The 23,756-nt window shown below is 39.4% G+C and overlaps 1 protein-coding gene across 1 annotated transcript in view; it reads left to right on the top strand.

The window, feature by feature from the left end:
• Window positions 1–20,987: 20,987 nt before the first annotated feature.
• The window catches only part of runx3 (RUNX family transcription factor 3), a 56,404-nt gene continuing 53,635 nt past the window's right edge, over window positions 20,988–23,756 (top strand). The window contains exons 1-2 of the mRNA XM_032546999.1: window positions 20,988–21,213; window positions 21,516–21,608. Coding sequence (XP_032402890.1) covers window positions 21,551–21,608 — 58 coding nt within the window. The 5' untranslated portion in view covers window positions 20,988–21,213; window positions 21,516–21,550. The remainder of the gene's footprint in view (window positions 21,214–21,515; window positions 21,609–23,756) is intronic.

Consider the following 23,756-nt stretch of genomic DNA (forward strand, 5'->3'; position numbering starts at 1 on the left):
CCTTTTGCAGCTTCTTAAAAGTTGTCTTCCAGGTTTATCCTCTATTTATCTCCACTATGACAATCAAGACAGTCATGTCATGTCTCAGTAGATTTTCAGAAGTTCCATGCTCATTCCAGATAATGGAGTGAACACTATTTTGTGAGATGTTCAACACTTCAGATCTTGTTTTATATCCTGATGCTGCTTTGAAGTTCTCCACAACTTTTTCCAACCTGCCCGCCATGTTCGATGAACTTCTTGATGATGTTTGCTCTCCATCAAACCTCCGATGCCTTCATAGAACGGCTGTATGTCTACTGAGATTAAATTACACACAAGTGAGCTTGATTTACTGACCAGGTAACATACTGTATGTTTAACATAGTAATAATAAGTTAATTCCTGCTGAACAGCAAGAATAGGTGGTTCAGATGATGGATGGATGGATGGATGGATGGATGGATAGTACATTTTGTGAAGTGCCTGTGGTACAGAGCATGTAAATGCCTTGAATGCTTCAAGCCTATCACACTCGGCTTGCGTGTGACAGCAGAGGCAGAGGAGCGATGTTCGTCTGCTTTGGTTTTTTAAGAGCAGGAGATATTTGCACCACAGTTTTCACTGTGGCAGACGGACACAGAGACAGCTGATGTGGTGGCTGACTTTTTCCTGCATCAACTTATGCATTTATGTAAAAGGGGGCATTTGAAATAATAGTTAATAATAATACTATTTCATGATGCTGATATATATTACAGGGTTTGTACAGTTCTCCTGACTTCCTGAAGTGATTTGAAAGTTTTGTTGGGAACTTAGTGCAGTTTTTGATAGTTTTCTGTGTTGATATTGTACCTATTATCAGCACAGACTGTGCGTGCAAGTAGTATGCATAATCATGACAAAACATTGCACAGTGTATTCAGAAGAAAAACAAAAGAAAGAAGAACTTTAAGAATGAATCACTGTCCTAATGTCATGCCCTTTAGAAATAGAGGGGAAAAAATGGAAAACATCTGACACAGGACTTCGAAAATGCCTGGCTCTTCAGCATTTCATCAACTTTATTCCATATTTTTAGCTAAGAATAGTTTGAGAATCACCTTGAGGTGATTGTTTAGTGTGACATTTTATGTATTTTACATGGATTCCAGAAAAGAAATGAGAAAAGCATCTTCCCTTTTGAGAAACTCCCAACAAAGTTGGTAGATCTGATTTAAAATGGGTCAACACAGATTCTTCGGATAGGATTAAGGGACTTCCCAGACCAGATTACGTCAAAGATTAGAGTTGTCACTTTAACTAAAACATTTCTCTGAAAATGTAATGTGCTGGATTGAAAATTGGCAAAAAAGCAGCCAAAGTTCAAAGCTTCAAGGTACTAACAGATAGCCTTGGGATATAGTCATTAAGTTTTCTATCAGTCCATAACTGTGACTGTTTATTGTGCTAAAATACTGGTAATTGTTCCAAGTATGCACTTAAAATTTAGCAGATTCAGAGTGCATACTTGGATTCAAATCAGATACTTGGTGCATCAAATCACATTAGTTGGAAAAGTCTTAAAAAAAAAAAAACAAGGTCACTTAAAACAATATTTTTGTTCCACAGAAACCTTTGTGCAATGATTATTGTTTGTATCTACACCACAATCTTGACCAGGAATCCCTTGACAAAGATGTTGCATCTCAATGTGGCTGTCTTGGTTAAAAAAAAGAGGTTATAAACTGTAGCAGACAACCTCTGTTGTGTCATCTATTTGGATGCAGAACAGCTTTTAAATTCACACGTTTGATGAATTGCCTAAGCAACGCGCCATTTAATCAGAGATGTCTTCGCCGTCATCAGTCTGAAGTCTATGTTCCCACGCCGGCTGACCATTGGTCGAGCACAAGGGCAGAGTCACGGTTTTTCTCATGAAACCACGCCAATGGCTATCAAAAAACCAATAACTTCCTCTGCATGTTGGCTCACTTCCGTCTTCCTCATGTGGGGACCTGCCGTTGCCATGGTTCCCGAGCTGGCTTTTGCGTGCGAGCAACTGAGACAGCCGTCTGTGGTTTCACGCACACATAACAGGAAGACACTGGTCGTACTTCTCAACCGTTTCTCACTTCTGCCTTCTTGATTTAGGGAAGGCCGGGGAGACGCTCAGACACAACACGCAGAGACTTGAGCTGCCGATCTTCCCACAGTGACACTCTCCGTTTGAAAAAAAAGAGAAAAAAAAGTCTACGAAAATATGCTATTAAAGCTGATGCAGCAAGTAGCACGCATAATCATGATGATTCATCCTCCTCTGCATTTCTGACAAAACTGAAAGTAACTACAAGAATGTGCAGGAATTTCACATTTTGAAAGATCTCATTATTGTGAAATGTTATGCTTTATATATATTTTCAGTATGTAGGCCAGGTTTTTACTCTACTTTTTGTGAAAGCACACAGGTTTGCAGGATCTCAGTTTTCAGCTTCATTTTGGTCATTTGCATATGAAAAACCTCCAACTAATGACTAAAACATTCAAATCAGACCACCACATTTGCTGTATAAGACGCAACTTTAAACTTACACCAAATATCATAATAAATGACTTAATGTAGTTAATGTTTTATGACATTAAAAACATTACATCTTAATTGTTTTTTTCAACTATATGTTTGTTTTTGCTTGAATTTAAAATATACGGAGGAATCTGCAGTACGGTTAGAAATATTTCTGTCAATAGATCAGAAAAAAAAGTCTTAGTTAAAAAAGACAAGAAGGTTTGCACTTATTTGAAGAGGAAGACAAAAATCTAGCTATTACAAGTTCCTAATGTTAAGTAACCAAAAGAGTGACCTTAGCAGCTCAGCAGCTGTGGGAAACTGCATAGCATGTCTGTCGCATGGTTAAGTTGTTCTCTGAGCACAGAGTTGTCAAGCCACAGAGTGTCAAACTGTACAGTAAACTCATACCGGAACCTGTCTGCAGAGTGATCTGTGCCAAGGTAGTTCTGCTCCATGCCAACCTGCTTCTGATGCCACTCAACGACAGCCGGCGTTCGGCACATAGCGATGTGGACACAGAATCTTTTCAAAAATAATAAATTATATATTTAGATAAACCTTTCCTGTTTGAGGTTATGATTTGCAATATTGTTTCTATTTACTAGATGCCAGAATAAGGAGAGTGATAACGTCTTCAGTTTCATAAGGTTTTATAGAAGGGCTGAATTGCCTTTTTAGCAGTAATCTTAGTTTAGTAATCTTAGTAATCTTCTAATCTTTGCCCATAAATTTTCCAGGGGCTAAAAGGAAAGGGTTGTGATGGTTTACACCATAACCTTGTTGTTGCTCATACAAAACCATGAAAAATAAAAGAGAATTGTTTGACGTTGTAAATGTGAACATAATTCCGAATCTTTAGCTGGTGAACTATGAACATGAATGCAATTACTTCAACCTGGTGAATCTAGGTGAGGCTTTACAAAGTGGATGCTCATTTGAGCTGCACTTACTTAAGGTTTGTCATGTAAAAAAAACAACAACATTCAGTACAAAGTTCTCAAAAAGGCATGTACTAAGCATGAGCAATATTGATTTTATGCAACAATGTAGACCGATGCCTGGGAATGGCCTGTTTAAAACAAAAACAGATTATGTGTCACAGAGATTAACCTGTTTTGGTGTGAACCCAAAACAAAAGAGTGTGTGATAATCCTGTACCGACATGGACTGAAAAGCCTTTCACACAGGAAGATGTCAAAAAAAGCAACATTATAGTTTAAAAAAGGAACTTAGAGAAAAAGGTCTTAGTCTTTAGAAACATTACCTTTGATCTGACTGAAAGAGTGTTAGCCCTTTGGAGGACAAAAGAGAGGTTTGCAAGTCTTAAGCTAGATTTATAGCTGGCACATTGAACTGGGCAGTTACCAAATGTGCCATCTCACACCCTACTCATTGGCCCCACACTGTCATGGTGCCTCGTCATGCTACTCTAATGCTTTGTAACTTGACATGAATCGCGTACACCACCTTTCACTCAAACTGGACAATTTCGAAGGTATTTTTGTAGAGCAGGTCCACCTCCACTGGCATTTACATCAGCCCTCTAAATCTTTTATTTTTTTCAGAGAATACCACTCCAATGTAAGCACCAAATATAAAGGCCAGACCGCTCGATCAGCTTGTGCACACAAAAGCACAACTTTGCTCTGAGTTGTTCTGTGCTCAGTAAAATTGTGATGTGGTGTTTTATGCCAAAGAATATAATGCGACGTAAATGGATTTGAAAATTGATGTGCAACTTTTACTAATAAAATAATAAAAGCAACTATTATATTGGTTTATGTCATTTTGGGGTAAGAAAGAAATGTTTCTGTTTTTTTAAGATCCTATGGTGGAGTATCACCTCTAGCCCAGAATCGGTAACATTTCATTTCAAGAGGTTCTCTCTGCAAGAAGAGATTTAATCTCAGTTGAAACGGCACCTTGTGTTGAACAATGATGCAAGACAGCGAGTCATTCCTATACTCGCATACATGAGCAGAAAAAATAAACAGTGACTTCTGGCTGAAATATTTGTGATACAGAATTGGTTGACGTTACAATGGAAAAGTGTGTATGTATGTGTGTGGGTTTGCAAAAACCACTTTGTAGCATTCTTAGTGGATTCCAGCAGCAAATGTCAGTTGTGCTACACACTTCCAGGATGTTTTTTTTTCCTCAAATGTGATGGTTCTGACCTTATTTAAAGTTACAAATCCACCAATCACTTTCTGACAGCAATACGATAAACATGGATGCCAGCCTAGAGTGAGGATGGCTAAATCTGTGCGTTTAATGTGTAAAATGTAAGAATTCAAGAGCTTCACTTCTGTGACTCAGATAGTAAGCAGCGGTTTGTGTGTGGGTGAAGCCTTTAACTGTGTTGAGATGACTCAACTTAGCAGAACCTAGCCAAGACTTCTTGGTAAGGAGGTTTGGCTAACCAACACCGTGAGAATGTGGCAACATATGTCCTGTTCTGTGGCAACATTAGCCTTGTTTCTGCTCTTGCTCTGAGAAGGCACCAAAAGTTTTTGCAGCTTCAGAAACCGATCAAAAACAAAAGAAAAAAAAAGCAATCATGCTTTTGCTGTAAGAGAAATATTACTTGCAAAAAAGATTCAAATACACAGATGTTGCAGTGCAGAACTTGTCACGACAAAGTGTAAAAGTACAACATAAACAGAGCTACTCATCCATCAGTCCTCATTAGTTGCTCATCCATTATTTTTAATGAGTAAAAATAGTAAAAATGGCTCCAATCCACATAAACAACCTGGCGTTACAGCACGTTAAGTCACCCTCTTGCATGGTTTACTAGGCTTGCTGCCATCCTGTACCCAGCATATGTGCCCACAGACTTGTGTTCTGTTTTGCGCCTGTTTAGCCTCAGTCATATTCACCCGAGCATCATGTGCCACCACAGGTCCCGAGCCAGGGCTGCGGGAATGGTATGGTGCATCTACTCCCACTCCAACCATTGTTTCTATTTGTAGTGAGCCCACAATAAGCTCTGCATGTGGGTTGCAATAGGGCCTTTGATACAGCCAATGCTACCATATCCTCTGATCTGTCACCTGCTGGTGTATTTTTGCAGTGCTAATGCATTTAGGAGACTGTAGACAATAAAAGAGGACGGATGTTGCCAATTTCTATCTGCAGCTCGCTCTACTGCACAGCTAGAAATCGGAAGAAAACTATGACATGGGTGTAAGTGCATGCACAAACAAGCAGATTGCATTGCGCACAATCGCATGCACTGATGTGACACTATAGCGGAAACCATATCCACAGACTTGTCACGAAACAGTCTGAATGATACAGAATAGAATCTATATTCATGTTATACTCTCTTAAACTCACATACACACACGCCGACACGCCGACAGACAGAAACACACGCAGAGATACACACACGCAGAGACACGCACACAGACACAAGAAGATAGATAAAGTAGACAGTTCCTTCTCGGTTGTCTGCACAGCAAGCAAGCCACCAACCACAACCACAAAGCCCCAGTATGTCAGCAAGCACCTGGCTATACACCCGCTCCCAGACAGCAGACAGACACACACACACAATCATATGCACTTAAATGTATATACATATATATATACCGTATACAAGCGCCTAAAGATGAAATTGTTGTCTTTTCTAAAAGCGACGATGCATAAAGCACCTGCTTCTATCAGAGCCCTTCTACGTCTTGTAAATATAGGCAAAGGTTTGTAGGGATCACGCATGGAGTCACAAGTTTTGTGTGTAGGTGTGAGTTTGTTTACAGATGAACCCTGCAGGCCTCTTGAACTATTTCAAGTGATGAGCGTGGGAAACAGCATCAGAAAGAGTGTCTTCAGAGGTGACAGATTGCACTACAGATACTTTGTGTTACAAATGCAGTGTGTGCCTTTAATATGTTTTCATTTATCTGAATCTAATTTGCACCTTCCTTTGTACGTTCGTAAGTTATTTCTGCATGTATTCAAGCAGCTTTGCATCTGGTATATTTGTGCAAATAGGTCTCTAATTTTCAAAGATGGCGGACACTGGCAGGCAACCCTACCACGCAGACTGACGAGCTCAGTCAAATAGATAAGACAGGAGGAGGAGGAGGATGATGTCTTCAATTGTCAAAACGGGGAGAACCGCACAGAGTACATTTGAAGTTGTCTTGGTGAGGAAATGTATTTGTATAATGTACTTCCCAGCCCCTTACACAAATCTTAACCAAGAGCTAGCTGCCTAACCTCAGCTATTACCTAATCCAAACCTAAACCTCATTCTAACCTTAGATCTGCAACCAAGTCTTTGCCCACAAACATGCCTTGTACACAGTTGTGGGAAAATTGGGACAAAGCAAGACGTCTTCACTTTAAGTATCATAAATCCATCCTGTATTGTGGTTGTTTCAATAGCTTTAATACACTATTTTTGATACAATTGGGCTAATTGAGCACAACTTCAACTGAGCACATTGTTGCAACATTATATGGGCAAATGGCTACTCTAGTCTTTTAGGTCAAGTTTTAGGCTATTCAAATAATCTTACAGACGGAGAGCTGTTAGACGTCTGCAGAGTCTTTTTGATTCTTCTAAGTTTTTTTCTGGACACCATATTTAAAGTGCTGAAATAAAAGGATTGACATTGTTCTCACATTTGTGTCAAAGATTTTTAAACTAACGCTCTTAACCGATCCAAACCTCAACCTTTAAGCTCTGAAATGTGTTCTATTCAGGAAATACATTCAACAAAATATGCAAATATCCTTAAATAAAATCCAGTACAAACAACTAGATTTAAAGTTAATCACTTTAACATGTATATAATTTAAAATTAGTATTAAGTATTTACCAATTATGCGCTGCTTTCTATTTATCACAAAAAATTCTACTAAAATGAATTTTATGTAGTGTAGTGTTTATTTATACTGTGTTTTTGTAGTGTTTACTGGTATTGTATTTCATTTTCCTTTAAATATCAATAATTGCACTGCTTTTTTAATATTAGTGTTTTAATTGCACTTTATATGTAAAAGTACTGCTTTAACTTATTTGTGTTTCTGAAGTGTGTGCTGCTGACCTCTTGGGTCGGTGACCCTTGTAAAAGACCTTGGTCAATGTGTGGTTTTTTAAAAAACTTGTTAGATAAAGATTGATAAATAACTTAATAAAATACAAGTGTGTGGCTGTAATCTGAAAATAAGTGAACATTTTTCATTGAGATCTAATCTTTCATAAAAAACTGAACTTTACTTAAAGCACGAAACCCTGAAAATAATTTAAAAACTCAACATAAATCACTTGAATTACTCCATGACAATGGATAACATTACATCAATGCAAATAAAACCCAAAGTGTAATTTTTGCTGCAAACTAAAATCTTCCAATAAATTACTTTTTAAGCCAACTTATGTTTCGTAGTTCTTGTAGTGCTCTGCCAGTTTTCAAAAAGGGAGTGGTGGAGTAGATCCATTACAGGGACGCAAGTCAAACAATCATTCAAATGCATGTCTTTGGACTATATGAAGGGAAAAAAAACGGGAAAAAAAACCCCATGGGGTTTCAGTGCAACCCGGTATTATTTCAGATACTTATAGCAAGTGATATCTTCAGCCTGTATTATTTTTTTGGTCAACATTTTAAGCTAAATTGTCGTTCCAATAAAATCTGTGATGAAATATCCGTCTCATTCCCAAATGTCAACAGACGTTTAAAAAAGTTGTCCTGTTTCAGAGAAAAAAGAGCAGCGACGCTTCCCGCTTTTTATAGAGGGAAGTATGTGACATTCAAAGAGCAGGGTAAGATTCTTGTTCACATAAACCCTAACCGCACCACAGTACTGGTTTCAGACGCAATAGGCACTCTGTGACGTGTTAGTGAGTGGTTCAATCTGCATTTCCTTCTGTGTATAACATCAGAGCTGCTCAGGATGGTCTTAACATTTAAAAAATTTGTCATCCCAGGCTAGTTGTTTTCAAAGTTTATCTAAGAAACAGAGTTGATGTTTGAAATTGAAAATCATTATTTCTAATGGCATATTTTCATCAAAGTAGTTACACAGCATAAAAACGGTTTTTGAGAAATACAAAAAGAAAATAAATATTAATACTCCTTTAACTTAACAATCTGCTCAATTGGGCTCTCATGTAAAACATTAGCGGGATTTTGCACAATGTAATGCAGTGAAAGGATACTGGTACACAGTTTTACAAATACAAGACTATGAAGTGTCATGCTTATTCATTCCCGTTTACTCTGGTAGCCCTAAACTAAATACAATTCAACTAGCTGCCTTCAGAAGTCATATAATTGCTATATAGAGTTCATCTGTGTAAATTTTAATTTAAACATAGCTGTCCTGCGAAGAGCTGAGAGGTTTGTTGGAGAACACTGATGAACAAAAGGTTTTTACAAAACACACCAGACATGACAGGAATGAAGGGGTGGAGTCGTTTGAAGTGGACTTAGGTTACAAAACAGTACATCATACAGTGAGCAACTCACTAAGAACTGTTTGTACCATCATTTTAAAATGAAAATTGAACATTGCAACTCCAAATCTTCCAAGAAAAACTAAATTGTCAGGAAAAGAAACACAGGTAATTATCAGAGAAGCAATCAGTGGGCTGAAGATCCACAGTTCAAGTGGTGGAATAGGTCGATGTGACAAAACGCGAAGAAGTATTGCCAGGTTTTATACTTTTGCAGGGTAACGAGCAATGTTTGTGTGCTACCATCAGCCACAGTTTGAGGTCACAGGCCTTTATATTGTGAATAACTGCATCAGAGACGGTCATGAAGCCACAATATACTGGTAATGTACTGAACCAGGATTGGCCATTGGACCTTTTTTGTACACTGTGGAGTTTACCTGCCATCCAGCCTGTCACTCAGTCCGGGGGGCCTGGAAATAATTAGAGGCCAGGAGAGAGGACAAACTCCCCAGCCACAAGGGAAACAGTACGCTCCCCTCAGAATGAAAGCCAGCCCTGGATCATACATCAGACATGTGTTGGGGTGTAGGAAGGGGATTCAGCCAAACACACATACATAAAGAGACAGAGCAGGGATGGCTTGCAGTGAACGACAAAGAGCAATGAGCTCTGATATTAAAGAGCTCGAAGAATGGATGAGGAGGCAGAGGAAGGCAGGGAGACTTAAATGTGTGTGCATTTGGGGAGTTGAGACAGTGTTATGGGGCCATCAAGAGTGCCCTGTGTCACCGCCACCTCATATAGCATCCTAATGGACGTTGGTCCTATTTGTCAAAGAAGGAGACGAATGAAAGTGAGGCGGCTTGAAGGAGAAGGAGAAAGAGAAAGTGAGAACGACATTTTTCAGAAAAATGGTGTGCGCTATTATGTTACCGGCTTTCAAATTCCTATTAAAGGCTTATGCACATATGCGTATATTTACAGTTACAAAGACGTGTGCATATGCAAGAACACAGCCCTGGATTTCCTGAGCCCCCTTCCCTCGTTCTAGGTCAGTAAAAGCCACCGTGTTCGCAAAATGAGTGGGCTGCAATGTGAAATGAGGTCACAGCAGCAAAGACCCACATACACAAATTCAGTGCGAGGTAAACAGTATGGTTTCAGTACTGTCCACTCCACTGAGTCACTCAGTTCTTGGTAAGCTAAACGTGATATTTTTGAAATCATAACATCTTCCACTTCGCTGGAGAAAAATAGTCAGAAATTAATTATTTTTTTCTTTGATTCACAAATATTACTGAATTAGCTTTACCGTCACTTTGGAGATCTGGGTCAGTTATAAGTTCATATCTTTTTATGAGGACTTTAAATCTTGAGTTTTATTTTTAGCAAGTTGTAGTACTAGTAGTACTAGTTTTGCTCAAAAATAAAGGTGCTAATCAACTCCTCGACAAAACATTTTATTCCACATTCAAATTGCAGACAGGTGGTGCAACTAACATATAAAAGTTTTTTTTTGCCTGTGCATAAACATTAGAAATAAGATTTTGTACTTGGAGTACAAATGTAATCAAAACTGTAAGATGGGTACTAAGTAATACAAGATGTTGATTCAGAAGAAACCAGAAAAACCTAGCCTATAGGAAGTACCTAAAACCCCCTAAAAGATAACAAAAACCAGTTTATAGATGTTTTTCAATATATTAGAACCCTATTGAAATGATTCTATGGGTCATTGTAGGAAATGAAACTCAGAGACAAATGACAATACATCTACACTGCAAAAATATTATCTGATAAACGTGTTTCGGGAAACAAAATCATGGGGAAGACTGCTGACAGTTGTCCAGCAGACAGTCACTGACACCTATCACAAGGACGGTAAGCCACAGGTCATGCTAAACCAGCGACTGTTCACAGAGTGCTGTAAGCAAGCAAGCAACATGGATATGTGTATTGGAACTGGGTTTCAAGAGCCACCTCATCAGCTTATCTAGGACATGGGCTATGACTGCTTTCCTTGAGTTTGGCTACTCGTAAACCAAAGGCAAAGAAAGAAGTGTCTTACCGGAGCGAAGGAAAAAATCTACTGGACTGTGTCCTAGAGGTCCCAGTTCCTGTTTTCAGATGAAGGTAAACTTTGCTTTTCATTTGAAAATCAAAGTCCTATCATCTGCAGGAAGAAGACAGATGCACAGAATCCCAGCTAGTTGAGGTTGAATATGAAGTTTCTACAATCAGTCATGATCTGGGGAGTCTTGTTGTCTGCTGGTGTTGGTCCACCGTGTTTTATGAACTTGGCACCTGCCCTCACTGCAGAAGCTACTTATATCTGGCTTAGTGACCATGCTATCACTGTGTTTGACCCATCTAACCTAGACCTCATAGTGAATCTATAGGGTATTTGTCAAGTTCAGGAAGATCAGAGGTATAATACCCAACACTGCAGATAAGCTGATGGCAACAACCTATTGCTTCCTGATCACACAAGAGGGGTCGTCCCGAGAACCACAAGCTGGTCGCTCCTCCATGCCACGCTATACCGATAGAAACAGAATAGAAATGTCACGTAACTTTACAACTGCAGCATGTAAAGTGACAGCATACATGTTCATACAAAGATAACATTTAATAGCCAAAAAATAAGAAATAAAAGACTGTGCAGTAAGGGCAAATTTAAATAAAGAGGAAATAGCACATAGAGACTCTGATAAATGTGAAAATGAAGTTAAACAAAAATGTTCCAACTGTGCTTCTATCTTTGTGCTATAATTATCAAAGTTAATTAACAAAATTAGCATAATTTATTTTCAAACATTCTACACATGAAGAATATTTTGAACATTTGATTTTCACTTTTTGAATTGCGACCCAAATAGAAACGAATAATTTTTAAAAAATATTAACCGACAAAATAAATGACCTTTTCAATGGCTTTCTAATCTTCTGAGATACACCAGGGCACTCAGACTTAATAAAACAAATAACTTTGAATGGAGATGCATTTCTTTTTTTTATTTTTCTACAACAGAAATATATAATTAGTTTAAACATTGCATCTCTAACTTATGTTGAAAATCTGAAAGGGTATCTTTCAAATACCCTGTAAATAATTGGCAGATTTTTGGTTAATACTTTATTTGGTTTATAACACTCAAAACCAAATTTTAAATAGAGGTTTTATGCACCTTACTATTTGCCATATGTTTGCATGAAATGTCAACAAATTAATAATTAAAGTCAAACTGTTTTGAGGTATATTAAAATTTCAGATGAATTCGCTATGCTTTTATTTTTATTATTGTTTATAATTTTGTAGTTTTAGAATTTAATCACTATATCTGAAGTTTTTGCATCAAGTAAAATGAGCACTGGTGCAGATTAACTTTTTCGACTTTAGTTCAGAGTTAACCTATTTTCAGACAACTTTTGTTAAACAAGTTGCATGATTAACATAAGTTTGTAGTGCAGCAGTGCAGACAAATGCTCACACGCACACAGTCTCTGTGTAAACCACTGTGCATCTGCTCTAGAGGAACATCCTGCCTAACGCAGACTTGCATGTTTGCAAGCTCGTCTGTCACATCCAAACCCCATGTCTGAACCACAGGAAATACGTATGCGCACAAACATAGACACAAACACTTGCAAACTGAGCGCACACGCACAGGTAATAAAACACAATGAGGAGCAATCTAGATGACTAGAACCAGCTATGTTCAGATGAAACCCGAAGCAATTTGGAGAAGGTGCAAATTTAGAGTTACACCTCAATAAGAGCAACAGATTGGAGACATGAAAGCAAAAAATCTTATGAACCGTCACAACTTAAAAGATCTTGATATTGCATCGCACTTGTGGAGAAGCTGGCTCATTTATCCTGGACTGAGATATGTGAGCTGGTTGAGCGTTGGGGCGTTTGGGGCGCTTGGGGTAACTGAGGTCTTGGGTTTACGGGTGCTTTTATGTGAGGTTGCTGCACTTAACCTTCCAGCTGCTCTGTTGCAATGATGTGGTGCCTCTGTGCACCTCAAAGCAGAATGTAAATTTACCACTCTGGTGAAGTCAAGTGGTTCACAAAACACACAAGCACAACGTGATAAGCACTGAAAACCAAAACATAATAAAACTGGAATGTGATTAGCTCGATGTTTTGATTGTGTCGGGGATCCTCTTCCTTGTTTGATTTTCAAAGTAATGGCACTTGATGTACCTTGAAGATGTGTGACTGGAAACAAAACTGTTTCTGAAAACGAAAAGCTATCTTTTCAGTGCATTCCAGATTGTAAATGTATCCAAACAACTAGGTAAAATTTTACAAAAATCCCCCCATCAAAACAAACAATAAGCCATAAAATGTGAATTATACTAATATTGTCTTTCTGTTTGTTTCTAATGTAAACACATGCATCATTTGTTATTCTGGTGTAGTTTCTACTACATATACCTACATAGTTTCTAAACTACTTACTTGGGATATATAATAAAAAATTCAAAATTTGCTTTTTCAATGACAAAACCTTGAGTAAAACAAAACAACTTAGGAATAATTTAAATTTTACACAAGAAAGTTTCACAACAATTTTTTTATTTTATTATATAAAGTACTGTATATTGATTATCAGAAATCTTTGAAGGATACTTATATGCTTCCAAAATAAAATTTTAAATTAAAATAGAAACAACACATAATACTGCCAGTACTTTCCTGGATTTTGTGGGATACATTTCTGTAAGTGACTAACCTGTATGTTTTGGGAAAGCACCCCTACACAGGATAATTTCAAATAAAGCTACCATAAGCCTCAGAAAATATCTTGTAAGTTCTAAAAATAAATTTTATGTCATGAGAAAGATTTTTTAAAAATAAATTGCAATGAATGTAACCTGTAAATTTAATGGAAGTAATGTGTTGACTTCTGGGAAATATACTTCAGGATCAAAAAGATCTGTAATTCTGGTACAGATTTTAGAAAAAAAAAAGGATGAATGTATTTCATAAATTAGCTCGTAAGTTTGTGAAATTACTCGGGTATTTTGTAACTTCCTGGTAAATTCTGCAGAGTAACCTTTAGCTTCTGGGTACCTTTTTAAAAATACTTTGCAATTTCTGCACAGGGATTATATTGAAGTAATCTGTATGTGACATGAAGGTAATATCTTGTCACTTTCCCAAAATAATGGTCCAAGTCATTTTCCCTAAAACGTAGAAAGAAAGAGATGGTGATTTTTTTTATTTCATTATTTTTTTTGCCAAATTTATTTTCGGCAAAAAATGAATTAGACCATCAGGTGACGGATTTGGGTTTTAAAAAATAACCTATTAGTTTAGAACGGAAAAAAAAAGTCAAAATGTTTCTGATTAGTATGAATTCTGTACAGTAATTTGTAGGTTCCTGAAAGTTATCTTTATGTTCTGGGAAATACCTTGAAAATTCCTTCAAAATAACCTCTATGTCTGTGTTAAATTTTGGAAGGTAGAATATAAATTCCTGACACTAACTTGTAAATTCAGAAAAGTAACCTGAAAGCTCAAAGTTACCTCTCTATTTTGGATACAAGTCAGAAAAATAACTTCTAAGTTCTGGGTGAGGATAGACTATAATATGTAATGTTTCCTGCACTTAATTATTTTTAAAGACCTCAGCAATTAAACCTTAACCACATAGAGCTAACACAATGTGACAAAATCTATTTATTTTGAACTGTGTTTTATTAAATAAACAGGAGAGAGAGTTTGACAGGCAGTAATGGCCCAATTAGTCTGCTCAGCTGATGCCAGCAGCTGTTTGAGGGGTTTATAATTAACCTGCTGTAAAGCAAAGCTGGATGCTGCGTCTTTGTGTTGGCACGGTTTCTGAATAACAGGAAGCGTTGGGGTGAAGGGGGTCGGATGGAGAGTTTACTACCTGTAAACATTTCTCTCTGATGGAGACGAAGCAGGTGCCAAAACTACAAAACCACCTGAAATGAGCCAGTCATCCTTCAACCGCTGCTGTCATGGTGGTGTGCACTCAGTCACAAGCTTCAATTTAGTCTGTCTGAGTGAATATTGCTATGGACGTTTACAAATTTCAGAAATTCCCACAATATCCACACATAACAGTGACAAAACTTCTCCTTTTTGTCCCATTTCCATGTCACACCACTCAGGATTTCTGGGATTTTGCCTGCGTGTGAGTGCGTGTGTGTTTGTGTGTGGTAACGAGGGGCCCACGCTCCCCTTCATTCAGTGTGGTTACCACAGTCTCCATGTCTGCTGGAGCCAATAAATAAATAATGGGCCCGGTGATCACTTCCAACGGTGATACTGCATGCTAAAAACCACTGCATCTGGGAGTGTCTCACTGACAATAAAAACACAAACCAAAGCGCACATGTAGGCACACAGATTGTCGCCGAGTTGGTAACAGTGCACACAGCTGCTGTTTACTTGCGATCTCTTTAGACGGTTTTAAAATAATTTTATTCACAGCCTGAAGGAGGATGTTTCCAAATCCTCTCGTGCAAAACTTCCCCTTAGCCATGAAATCCTCAGGAATTTCCAGTAGAAATCTCTTATGACATCATATCACAGCAAATGATGAGTGTTTGAGAATCCGGTAATGGAAATGAACACAATGAATTTACATCTGAATTAGATGAATCCCCCCAGTATGAGGTGTGAATGAGGAGTCAGGACTGCACGCAGTCTAAGGAAAAAGGCTCCCATGGCCGTATGCTGGAGGCAGGCAGGACCCTGGTGTTTGATGCAATGACGGCCACTTCATTATAAAAACCTCCTCAAGTCCCACGCTGCATTCCACGTTTATGGGGAACATATGGGGAAGCCTGCAATTTTTAGACCACAAAATAAGCCCCTTTGCAGCTGGACGCACGACCGCACTGGGTCCTTTTTGCTTCTCGAGCCACGCCCGAAAGGCGTAGGACCACTGACAGTGATTAAACCACCACAGTTTTCTCAGCAAAACAGGAGTTATATTAAGCTTAAATACAGGGGCTTGATAAACAAGGCCTGGGCAGGGGAAAGAAAAAAAAAGGATTTAGTGAAAAGACGGCCACAATGATCTTCAGACTATTTTCCCCTCACGGTCATGGGCAGTGCAAAGCAATGAGATACATTTCAAAACATGAAGCAGATGTTTACCTAGACAAAAGAGGGAAAACACAGAGTAAAAGGCCTTGACTCCAGCGCTTTCTTCAAATATCAAGTTTGGACTAAACAGCAACATAGCCAATTCTTGCACAATATTGTGGGACAGTGCTATATTTATTTAGCTTGTTCACTATCCTTTGTTGAGAATCCAGATACGTCTTTGTTTCCACAGGGGAACAAATATATGAAAACTGACAATAAAACTAAATATTCATGCCTTAGGAAACAGCTAAAAGAGAAAGATATTTACAACGTCTAGTGGCTCTACACTGTTCAAATTCCAGGGTTTGTTTTAGACTTTTAAAATTTTGACCACAATAAATCATTTCCAAACTTTTCCTGTCTTTAATGTGACACAATTCCCTCATAAGTCAACAAAAAAAAAAAAAAAAAAATTCTGTAACCAGATACCTGATAGTTTAATTTTCCAAATGGTTATTAAGCATCAAAGTATCACTTTGAAAATGTATTATTTGGTAGAGGGGGCCAAAAAAAAAAAAAACCAAAGTATTATATATGAACAATAATATGTGCTGTGGTGCATTAAATACATTATCAGTAATTGAAGGGAAACTAAATAGAGCAAAAAACCAAAAAAGTAAATAAAAATAAAAACCCAAACAAGTAGATCACAACAGATAAAAATTGGTCAGGGAACATGGGGTTATTTGGGTTCATGCGATGACATTCTGCTGCGTTTTTCATATAACTGTATTAACAAGTAGGGTTGCAGGACTTTTTTTCAAGAAAAGCCTTCCAGGAAAACAGTCAGAAGTAAATAAATGGGAACTTTTGATTTACGATTGTAAAAGCTTTGTAGATAAAACACCAACCAAAAAAGCCCCTCATTCCCACTGTGAAACATGGTGGTGGCACCCTCAGGCTCAGTGGCCACATTTCTTCGGATTGAACTAGGGTTTTTATCAAGATGGTTGAAAGCATGACCAAATTCAGTCAGTTTTGACCCAAATCTTTCAGTAGACGCTAAGGAAGCTGAATGTGAAGAAGGATTTACTTTTCAGCATTCAGAAATACTAGTAGTACAACTAAATAATGACTTCACCTGAAGACGAGCAAAGCTTTGGGATGGCGGCTCAAGAAACAAGCCTGACAGAAAATATATGCAGTCATTTCAAGGGGATGGCCGAGGACAGGAGATGTCCTCAAAGAAAACCAAAAGTTGACATTAAATCAAGATGTGCTTTAATCCTCCCACAGTCTTAAGAGAAGGGATCATTTAGACCCCACAAATGTCTTACTTTGTGCGCAGCCTGGCGGGGGTCACACTGACCCCATGTGCGCTTTTCTGAGTTTTTTGTGTGTGTGTTTTCGGAAATTGACGGTCTGACGGGACAACCCTCTGCATCTCCACTGTCCAACCATGACATTTTCCGCTCTCCTCCTGAGCTTCGCGCTAAGACCGCAGGAGGGCTAATGAAGTTTAATTTCAAGGATGTGGTTTTGTGCATTTTTTAGCTTCTTCTTTACATTTTTTTATGCCTGTTTTTCACTCTAATAATACAGGATGTGTCACAATAGAAGAAGAAACCTGGAATGTTCCCAGGACGAGAGTACTTTTGAGAACCTTTAGATGAAAACTAATACTAAATAGCCTGTCTTAGTTGTACAAATTCATAAAAACAAAAACATGCTGGCTTCTCTTGAGCATTTTCTTCATGTTTAGTATTTTTGGTCGTAAAATAAACTTGCAGATGGTTTTAAAGACTGCCTGAGGTTAAAATCCCTGACTCTGGCCTCACAAGGAGCTCCGTCTGCCCTCTGTTTCTCCGAGCTGTAATCTGTCCCCAGGCTGGCAGGCCATGGGACGAGGCCATGTCAAGAGGCAGCAGAGGTGTTAGAAAAGGAAGCCTCGCTATGTGTGAGGTTAAGTCAGAGGCCCGTAGCGGCCTCGTGGACGGACTGATAAAAGCCCTGGGGCCGCGGCTGTGGCCTCAGCGTTCGGCCACACTCGCTGACGCGCCGTGTCATTTAGCCCGCGTTGCCGCCTAACTCAACGGCAACTGCTCATTTACAGGGCAGTGCGGGCTACCAGGAAGAAGAGTGAGCTCTCGCCTCTTTCTCTCTCGTTCTCCAACACACACATGGATTTACACATGGCATACATATACACGCAAACAAAGCTTCTGTCCAACAATTAGCAGAGTGCAATGCGGACCCAAGTCCATACACAATGGCAGGGGAAACAGAACCGAAAAACCTATGTATCTGCACACATACAGGTTTCTAGGGAAAGCACTGGGTCACATGAGTGACCAGACGGTGGTTTGGGTCTGTTGTCCCACAGCCAGACGTGGTCACCGTGTCACTAAGAGACAGGAGAAAGGAGAAGGGAAGTGTGGAGACCACAGGTCTGCAAATGCCAGTGATTTGAGAGCTCTCACACAAACAGACATCCACCCAGACACGCACACACGTACATATGTGTAGTTTAGGAGGAGAGTCGGCTTCACACAGCAAAATGAAAGTAACTCTGGGAGCATGTTTGTCGCCCCGCACAGCCATAATTTCTGTGTTAATGTTGAGCAATCGGACTGTTACCAAATAACTCGTGAGGAAATCCTTAAGTAAATGGCTTTTTTCTTTAATGGCTTAATATCGGGATACTGCAAGTCAAATCTTTAGAAGAATTTTCATTTTGCTACTGATATTTTTAACAAAATATAGTGTTCGCAAGTAAACATTGAATTTTTATGCCTTGCAAAACAAGGCAAAGTGAAGAAGCTGTAAAAGGATTTAAAAAGCTTATAGTACACTGCAAAATTAATCACACCCTTTGGAGCCTTTTTTATTTCGCTAACTTCAATGTTTTTGATTAGGAGTTTATGTGATGCAACTACCCCTCATCCACACAGTAAAGAGTTCACACGGAGATACCTTTAATCTGATATCCCTGAATAAAATCCACACAAACTGCATTCAGACATCAAACACCAAAGATCCACAGTTCAGGAGGAAGAGTCTGTCAGTAGAACAATAATTAGCCATACTCTCCATAAGTCTAGACTTTATTGTAAATCGCAAGAAAAACAAAATTGTTGTAAGAAAAAAATCCAATAAATGACATAATTTTATGTTTTATAGAGCGTTCAGGAGGCAAACCTCTGGTAGTAGACGCTCTGGTCAGATAAGACTTCAAACATTTTGCTCTACATGGATAATTTGCTATGAGAGTCATAACCCTAAACTGAGACGCTTTTTTTCAGCAGGTGCAAATAATGAATCCAGTCATGGTGAATGCAAAGAGATATTTGAGGTAAATACAAGAAATTTACCTTAGACTGTAAGCAAAAGTTGGTTCTACTAAATATAAACATATGACATATCTCAGATGCTTTGTAGTAAAGAATGGTAAAAAAAAAAAAAATCAAAAAAACAGTACACTATTTTCTTTCTGTGTCAGAGTTTTGTGCTTATTTGTGTTCATTTATCACAGAAATGTCCAATAAAATAGATATAGTTGAAGTAAAAAAGTCAAATTTTTCAGAAAGTATCATTCCCAGAGTGGTGCCTGTTTGGTTGGATTGCTCCGTCTCTTTCCATTAGATTAGGAGTTTAATTTACACTTAAGTTACCTTCTTGCTAAATTAGAGAAGCTGCAACTGAATGGATGAGCTAATGATAATTGCCACATGAACTCAGACAAAATGTGTTCAGGGAGAAATTCTGCATGAAGCTGCAAAATGAAACTTCCCCAATCTCTGTCTAGGGTGAGCCCCCAGCTCACCACAATATTTTAATTGTGCATTTAAACTATTAACAGAGACAGTGGAGCCGTCTGCTCCCAACCATCCCCAGTCTCTACACCCTGAAATGCGTCTCACTTAATTTGGTTGACTTAAGCTGACTTTTTTTCAATGCATCTTGGGAAACTTTGGTTGTCACTGGCATGAGAATAATAATAATTGTAAAAGTAATGATGTTTGTATCTCAGCTGCAGACAGGCTGGCAGTCCAAGTCTTCAGTGAAGCACTTTTCAAATTCTTAAATTCTATTTGGAAAATGAAAAAGTGTGAAAACCACAATCAGGTTAGCTCACTGTAAAGTGAGCTAACCTGTAAAGTGAGACGCTACAGTGGGCCTCAAATACTTCAATACTTGCAAAAGGAAGTTTAGAAAAAAGGCATCAAGGAAACGCAAACTTTTTTTTTTTACGCAAATCCATGTGAACTTTGCATTAACTGGGTTTATGCTGACATGTAAAAGTCAATCGAGGCAAACTAGCTGAAAACAAATGAAAAAGAGAAAATTGGAAGGTAACTGTTCAGAGAAAGGGGGAAAGACCCAGGCACAGGCAGAGCTGCTTCTGATGAGACTAAGATTATGATACTATCAAGTGGTAAGTGAGGGTGGAGGTTTTGCGGGCCCAAAACCACCGGTTCTTACTAACACAGATGTGCAGTGAGTCAGACAAACAGACAATAAAACTAGCACAGGACATGCGTACACTGTCAACAGCAACAAGTTCAGGGTAGCTCAGATTAGTCTCAGAAAGCTGCTTCTTTCAATTTCATGCCTCTCATCTCTGCTGTGTTGAGCTTTTAACATTTTACTGCTTCACTGGTTCATCTACAATTACTTTAGAGCCTTGGACATTCAACAGCGGCGAAGGCCCCTGTGTGGTTTGAGCTCAAAGGAAAATAAAATGTTTCCAAAACTTCGGACGACCAACGAAAAGTGAGAGTAAGTACTGGAAGTCTGCGAAGCGTGGAAAGTACAGGATGAAACAGAAAAAAAAACTGAAAAAAAAGCCAAAAGACAGCAGGAGAAGAAGAAGAAGAAGGGAGGGAGAGGGTGGGAGGGAGAGGCCCGGTGACCTCATGTGACATGTGACGTGGGCTCCACCACTCACGGAGGGGAGTGTGTCTGTCTCTCTGTGTGGAGGATGGCGAGGAGGATGCAGAGAGACTGTGGCTTGTAGCCTTTTACTAGCACTGAAGCTCCAGTCAGGCCACCGCTGCCGAGGAAGAGAAAGAAAAGTGGCAGACCACGCTGTCAGACAAGCGGGTTAACCTCGGAGTGTCGGCCTGCTGAGTGACAGACCGCCAAGCCGGGCTCTGTTACGTGGGCCCCCGCCTTCTCTCATCTCCAGCCCTGGTGAGTCCACCTCCTACACCTGGACACCTGAGAACTCTGGCACCGCCAGTGCCATTCAGATTCAGTGCTACTTCTTTCTCCTCCATTTCTCGCTCAAACACGTTCTGATGCAGCTGCTAGCACATGCTGCTGCTCTCTCTGCAAGCTTGTGGCTTGGGATTCCTGTGGTAGTCAGAAAACCCAAAGATTCTTGGTTGCAAACAGAGCTCCAGGAGTTCTTGCCCTCTTAGGCTCGCCTTCCTTCCCGTGCTCGTCTGTTTCACTCTGTGTTTTAATTCTGCTTTTGTCCTCTCTTTCCAAAGGTTGGTGGAGACTGGAGACACGGTCCTGTCCTGTCATGGCATCCAACAGCATCTTTGACTCCTTCTCCAACTACAGCAGCAGTCTACTTAGAGGTGAGCCCCTAGCCCACCCTCACATCTAACCCACTTTCTATTTGTTTAGACAGTTGATCCATGTCCTTGTTCTTTTTTTTTCTCGTACTGCTCAAATGTGCTGAGACGGATTATAGCAAAAAAAAAAAAAAAAGAGGATCTGGTTTGCACTTGACTGATATGGTTCCATAAAGGCCTCTCAGCTTCTGTGTTTTCTGTAGGCTTGATCGAGTAGCTCCATAATGGGATTCTCACCACAGACATTCATTATCAAGTGAAACTCTCTGCGAGAATACGAGCTCAGAGGCTCCATGTGACTGGCTGCCTTACTGGAACACGGCAATGCAATGAAAGAGCGAGTAGGGAAAGGAAAGAAAAAGAAAAACATATTAGTGCCTTACTTCCAGGAGGTACTTTTGGTCTTTGCGGTGAGGTGAGTGCACTTGGCTGTCCTTAATGAAGAAACCATTTGTTACCATGGCATTTGCAATCAGACAGCTTTTGCTCACAAACAACAATGAGAAGAAGAGGAGAAAGATGGCAAGGCTGTGCCAAATGTCAAGAAAAATAAATGCTGGGCATTGTTGACACTTCAGTTGTTAATCTATGCTGGAGGCTTCAGTCATTTCCAGCCACAGAAAGACAGCAGAGGATAAAAAAAAAGCTCCATTCCCAATTAAGGCCTTGTAGCAGTGTTAATTAGAGACAGCCACAGGAGAAGCACTACCACTTCATAATTGTTTGCAGAGTTTATCTTAAAAATCTCTGGAGCCTCACACATACACGCAGTCAGAATCCCCATCTGTGCCTCACGTGAGAACAATCCTCTGATATCCTCTCAGTGACAGAAGATGATATTCCAGTGTTCTCGCAGCTTCTGCAGGCATTTATAGTTTTCTCATGACACGGCTCCAAGTCACCCCCCTTCTACCACCCATCCTCTACTCCTTTATAACTGTTGGATCTGTGCCCTTCTTCATCAGATCAGCGCACCACCAATGTCAGGTTTCATGCGTGCTGTCTACCACGCTTTTGTTCGCGGGGATCTGATTTTGATTTCGAGATGTAAGGCAGGATTGGAGACAGCGGGTCAAAAAGGGAAACAAGAGCCAGGGCACTCAAAACAGCGACCAAAATCAATAGCGAATGTGCAATTTTATTTTAAAATCCATGCAGCCAGGGGACTGAAACTGAACTCAAAAAGGCAAAAAGATGTTAAATCATCCACTTCAGTCTGAGAGCATTTAAATTGGGGCTACCACATGCAAGCAACACAACTCAGAATGGTGTGCCACACATGCAAAGGAATTAGACCTTTTTAGGTTCAAACTGAAGCGCATAGAAGCAGTTTTAGAAAAATCAAGCTCATGGAAACGCTGTTTTCAGCTCCTCAGAAGTCAGGAAGCACAAACCAAGAACTCATGTAGCGGTATCTTTCAAATTTCAAAAAAGCCAAAAAAAGAACAAATCTAAAAGGGAAAATTAAGCATCAATTTTATCAGCACAAAAACAACGATCACTGTTCCAGTGTTATTTTGGTAATTCTTTTATATATCACAACCTGTTTCACAGTGCACACATCTAAGCGTGTGATGTGCAACATCAGATGCACTTCGCGTGAGAAGCTAGAGGACGCCTCACCTCAGAAACCTCAGTCCTCTGCTGAAAGCTCAGGGAGACACACACAACTACACACAAATAAAAATGCACAACACACACACGCATACACACAAGGGAACAGACAGTGCTTTTCTCGTGCCGTTTAACTCTGTTGAGCACAAGAAAAAGCTAAAAGTCTGACAGTTAGCGCGTTGTGAGAAACAGAAGGAGACATACATACTTGCGCCTCACCGAGGTGTTAATCTGATGCAGACTCATGGACCTGCTGCACTTCACTGATAACAACCACAATGAGGCTACACCTGCTAACCCTCACACAATTCAAGCAGAGCAGCGTTTCTGGAAAGAAATTAAATAAATAAAGACGCAGGCTCCATAGAAAGAAAAATGAGTCGTAACATTTATAGTTGTGGTTAGTTTGGGAGTATTTACATCAGGTGGAAAACCTGGTTTGTTAGCAGCAGAGATTGGGCCTCTGTGGAGGGTCATATCCTTGGCTCGTTTTCTGTCACCTCATTTCCATCTGCTTGGAAGGGCCGCTGTGTTCCC

The sequence above is a fragment of the Xiphophorus hellerii genome, chromosome 19, assembly GCF_003331165.1.
Source record: "Xiphophorus hellerii strain 12219 chromosome 19, Xiphophorus_hellerii-4.1, whole genome shotgun sequence".
Taxonomy (NCBI): domain Eukaryota; kingdom Metazoa; phylum Chordata; class Actinopteri; order Cyprinodontiformes; family Poeciliidae; genus Xiphophorus; species Xiphophorus hellerii.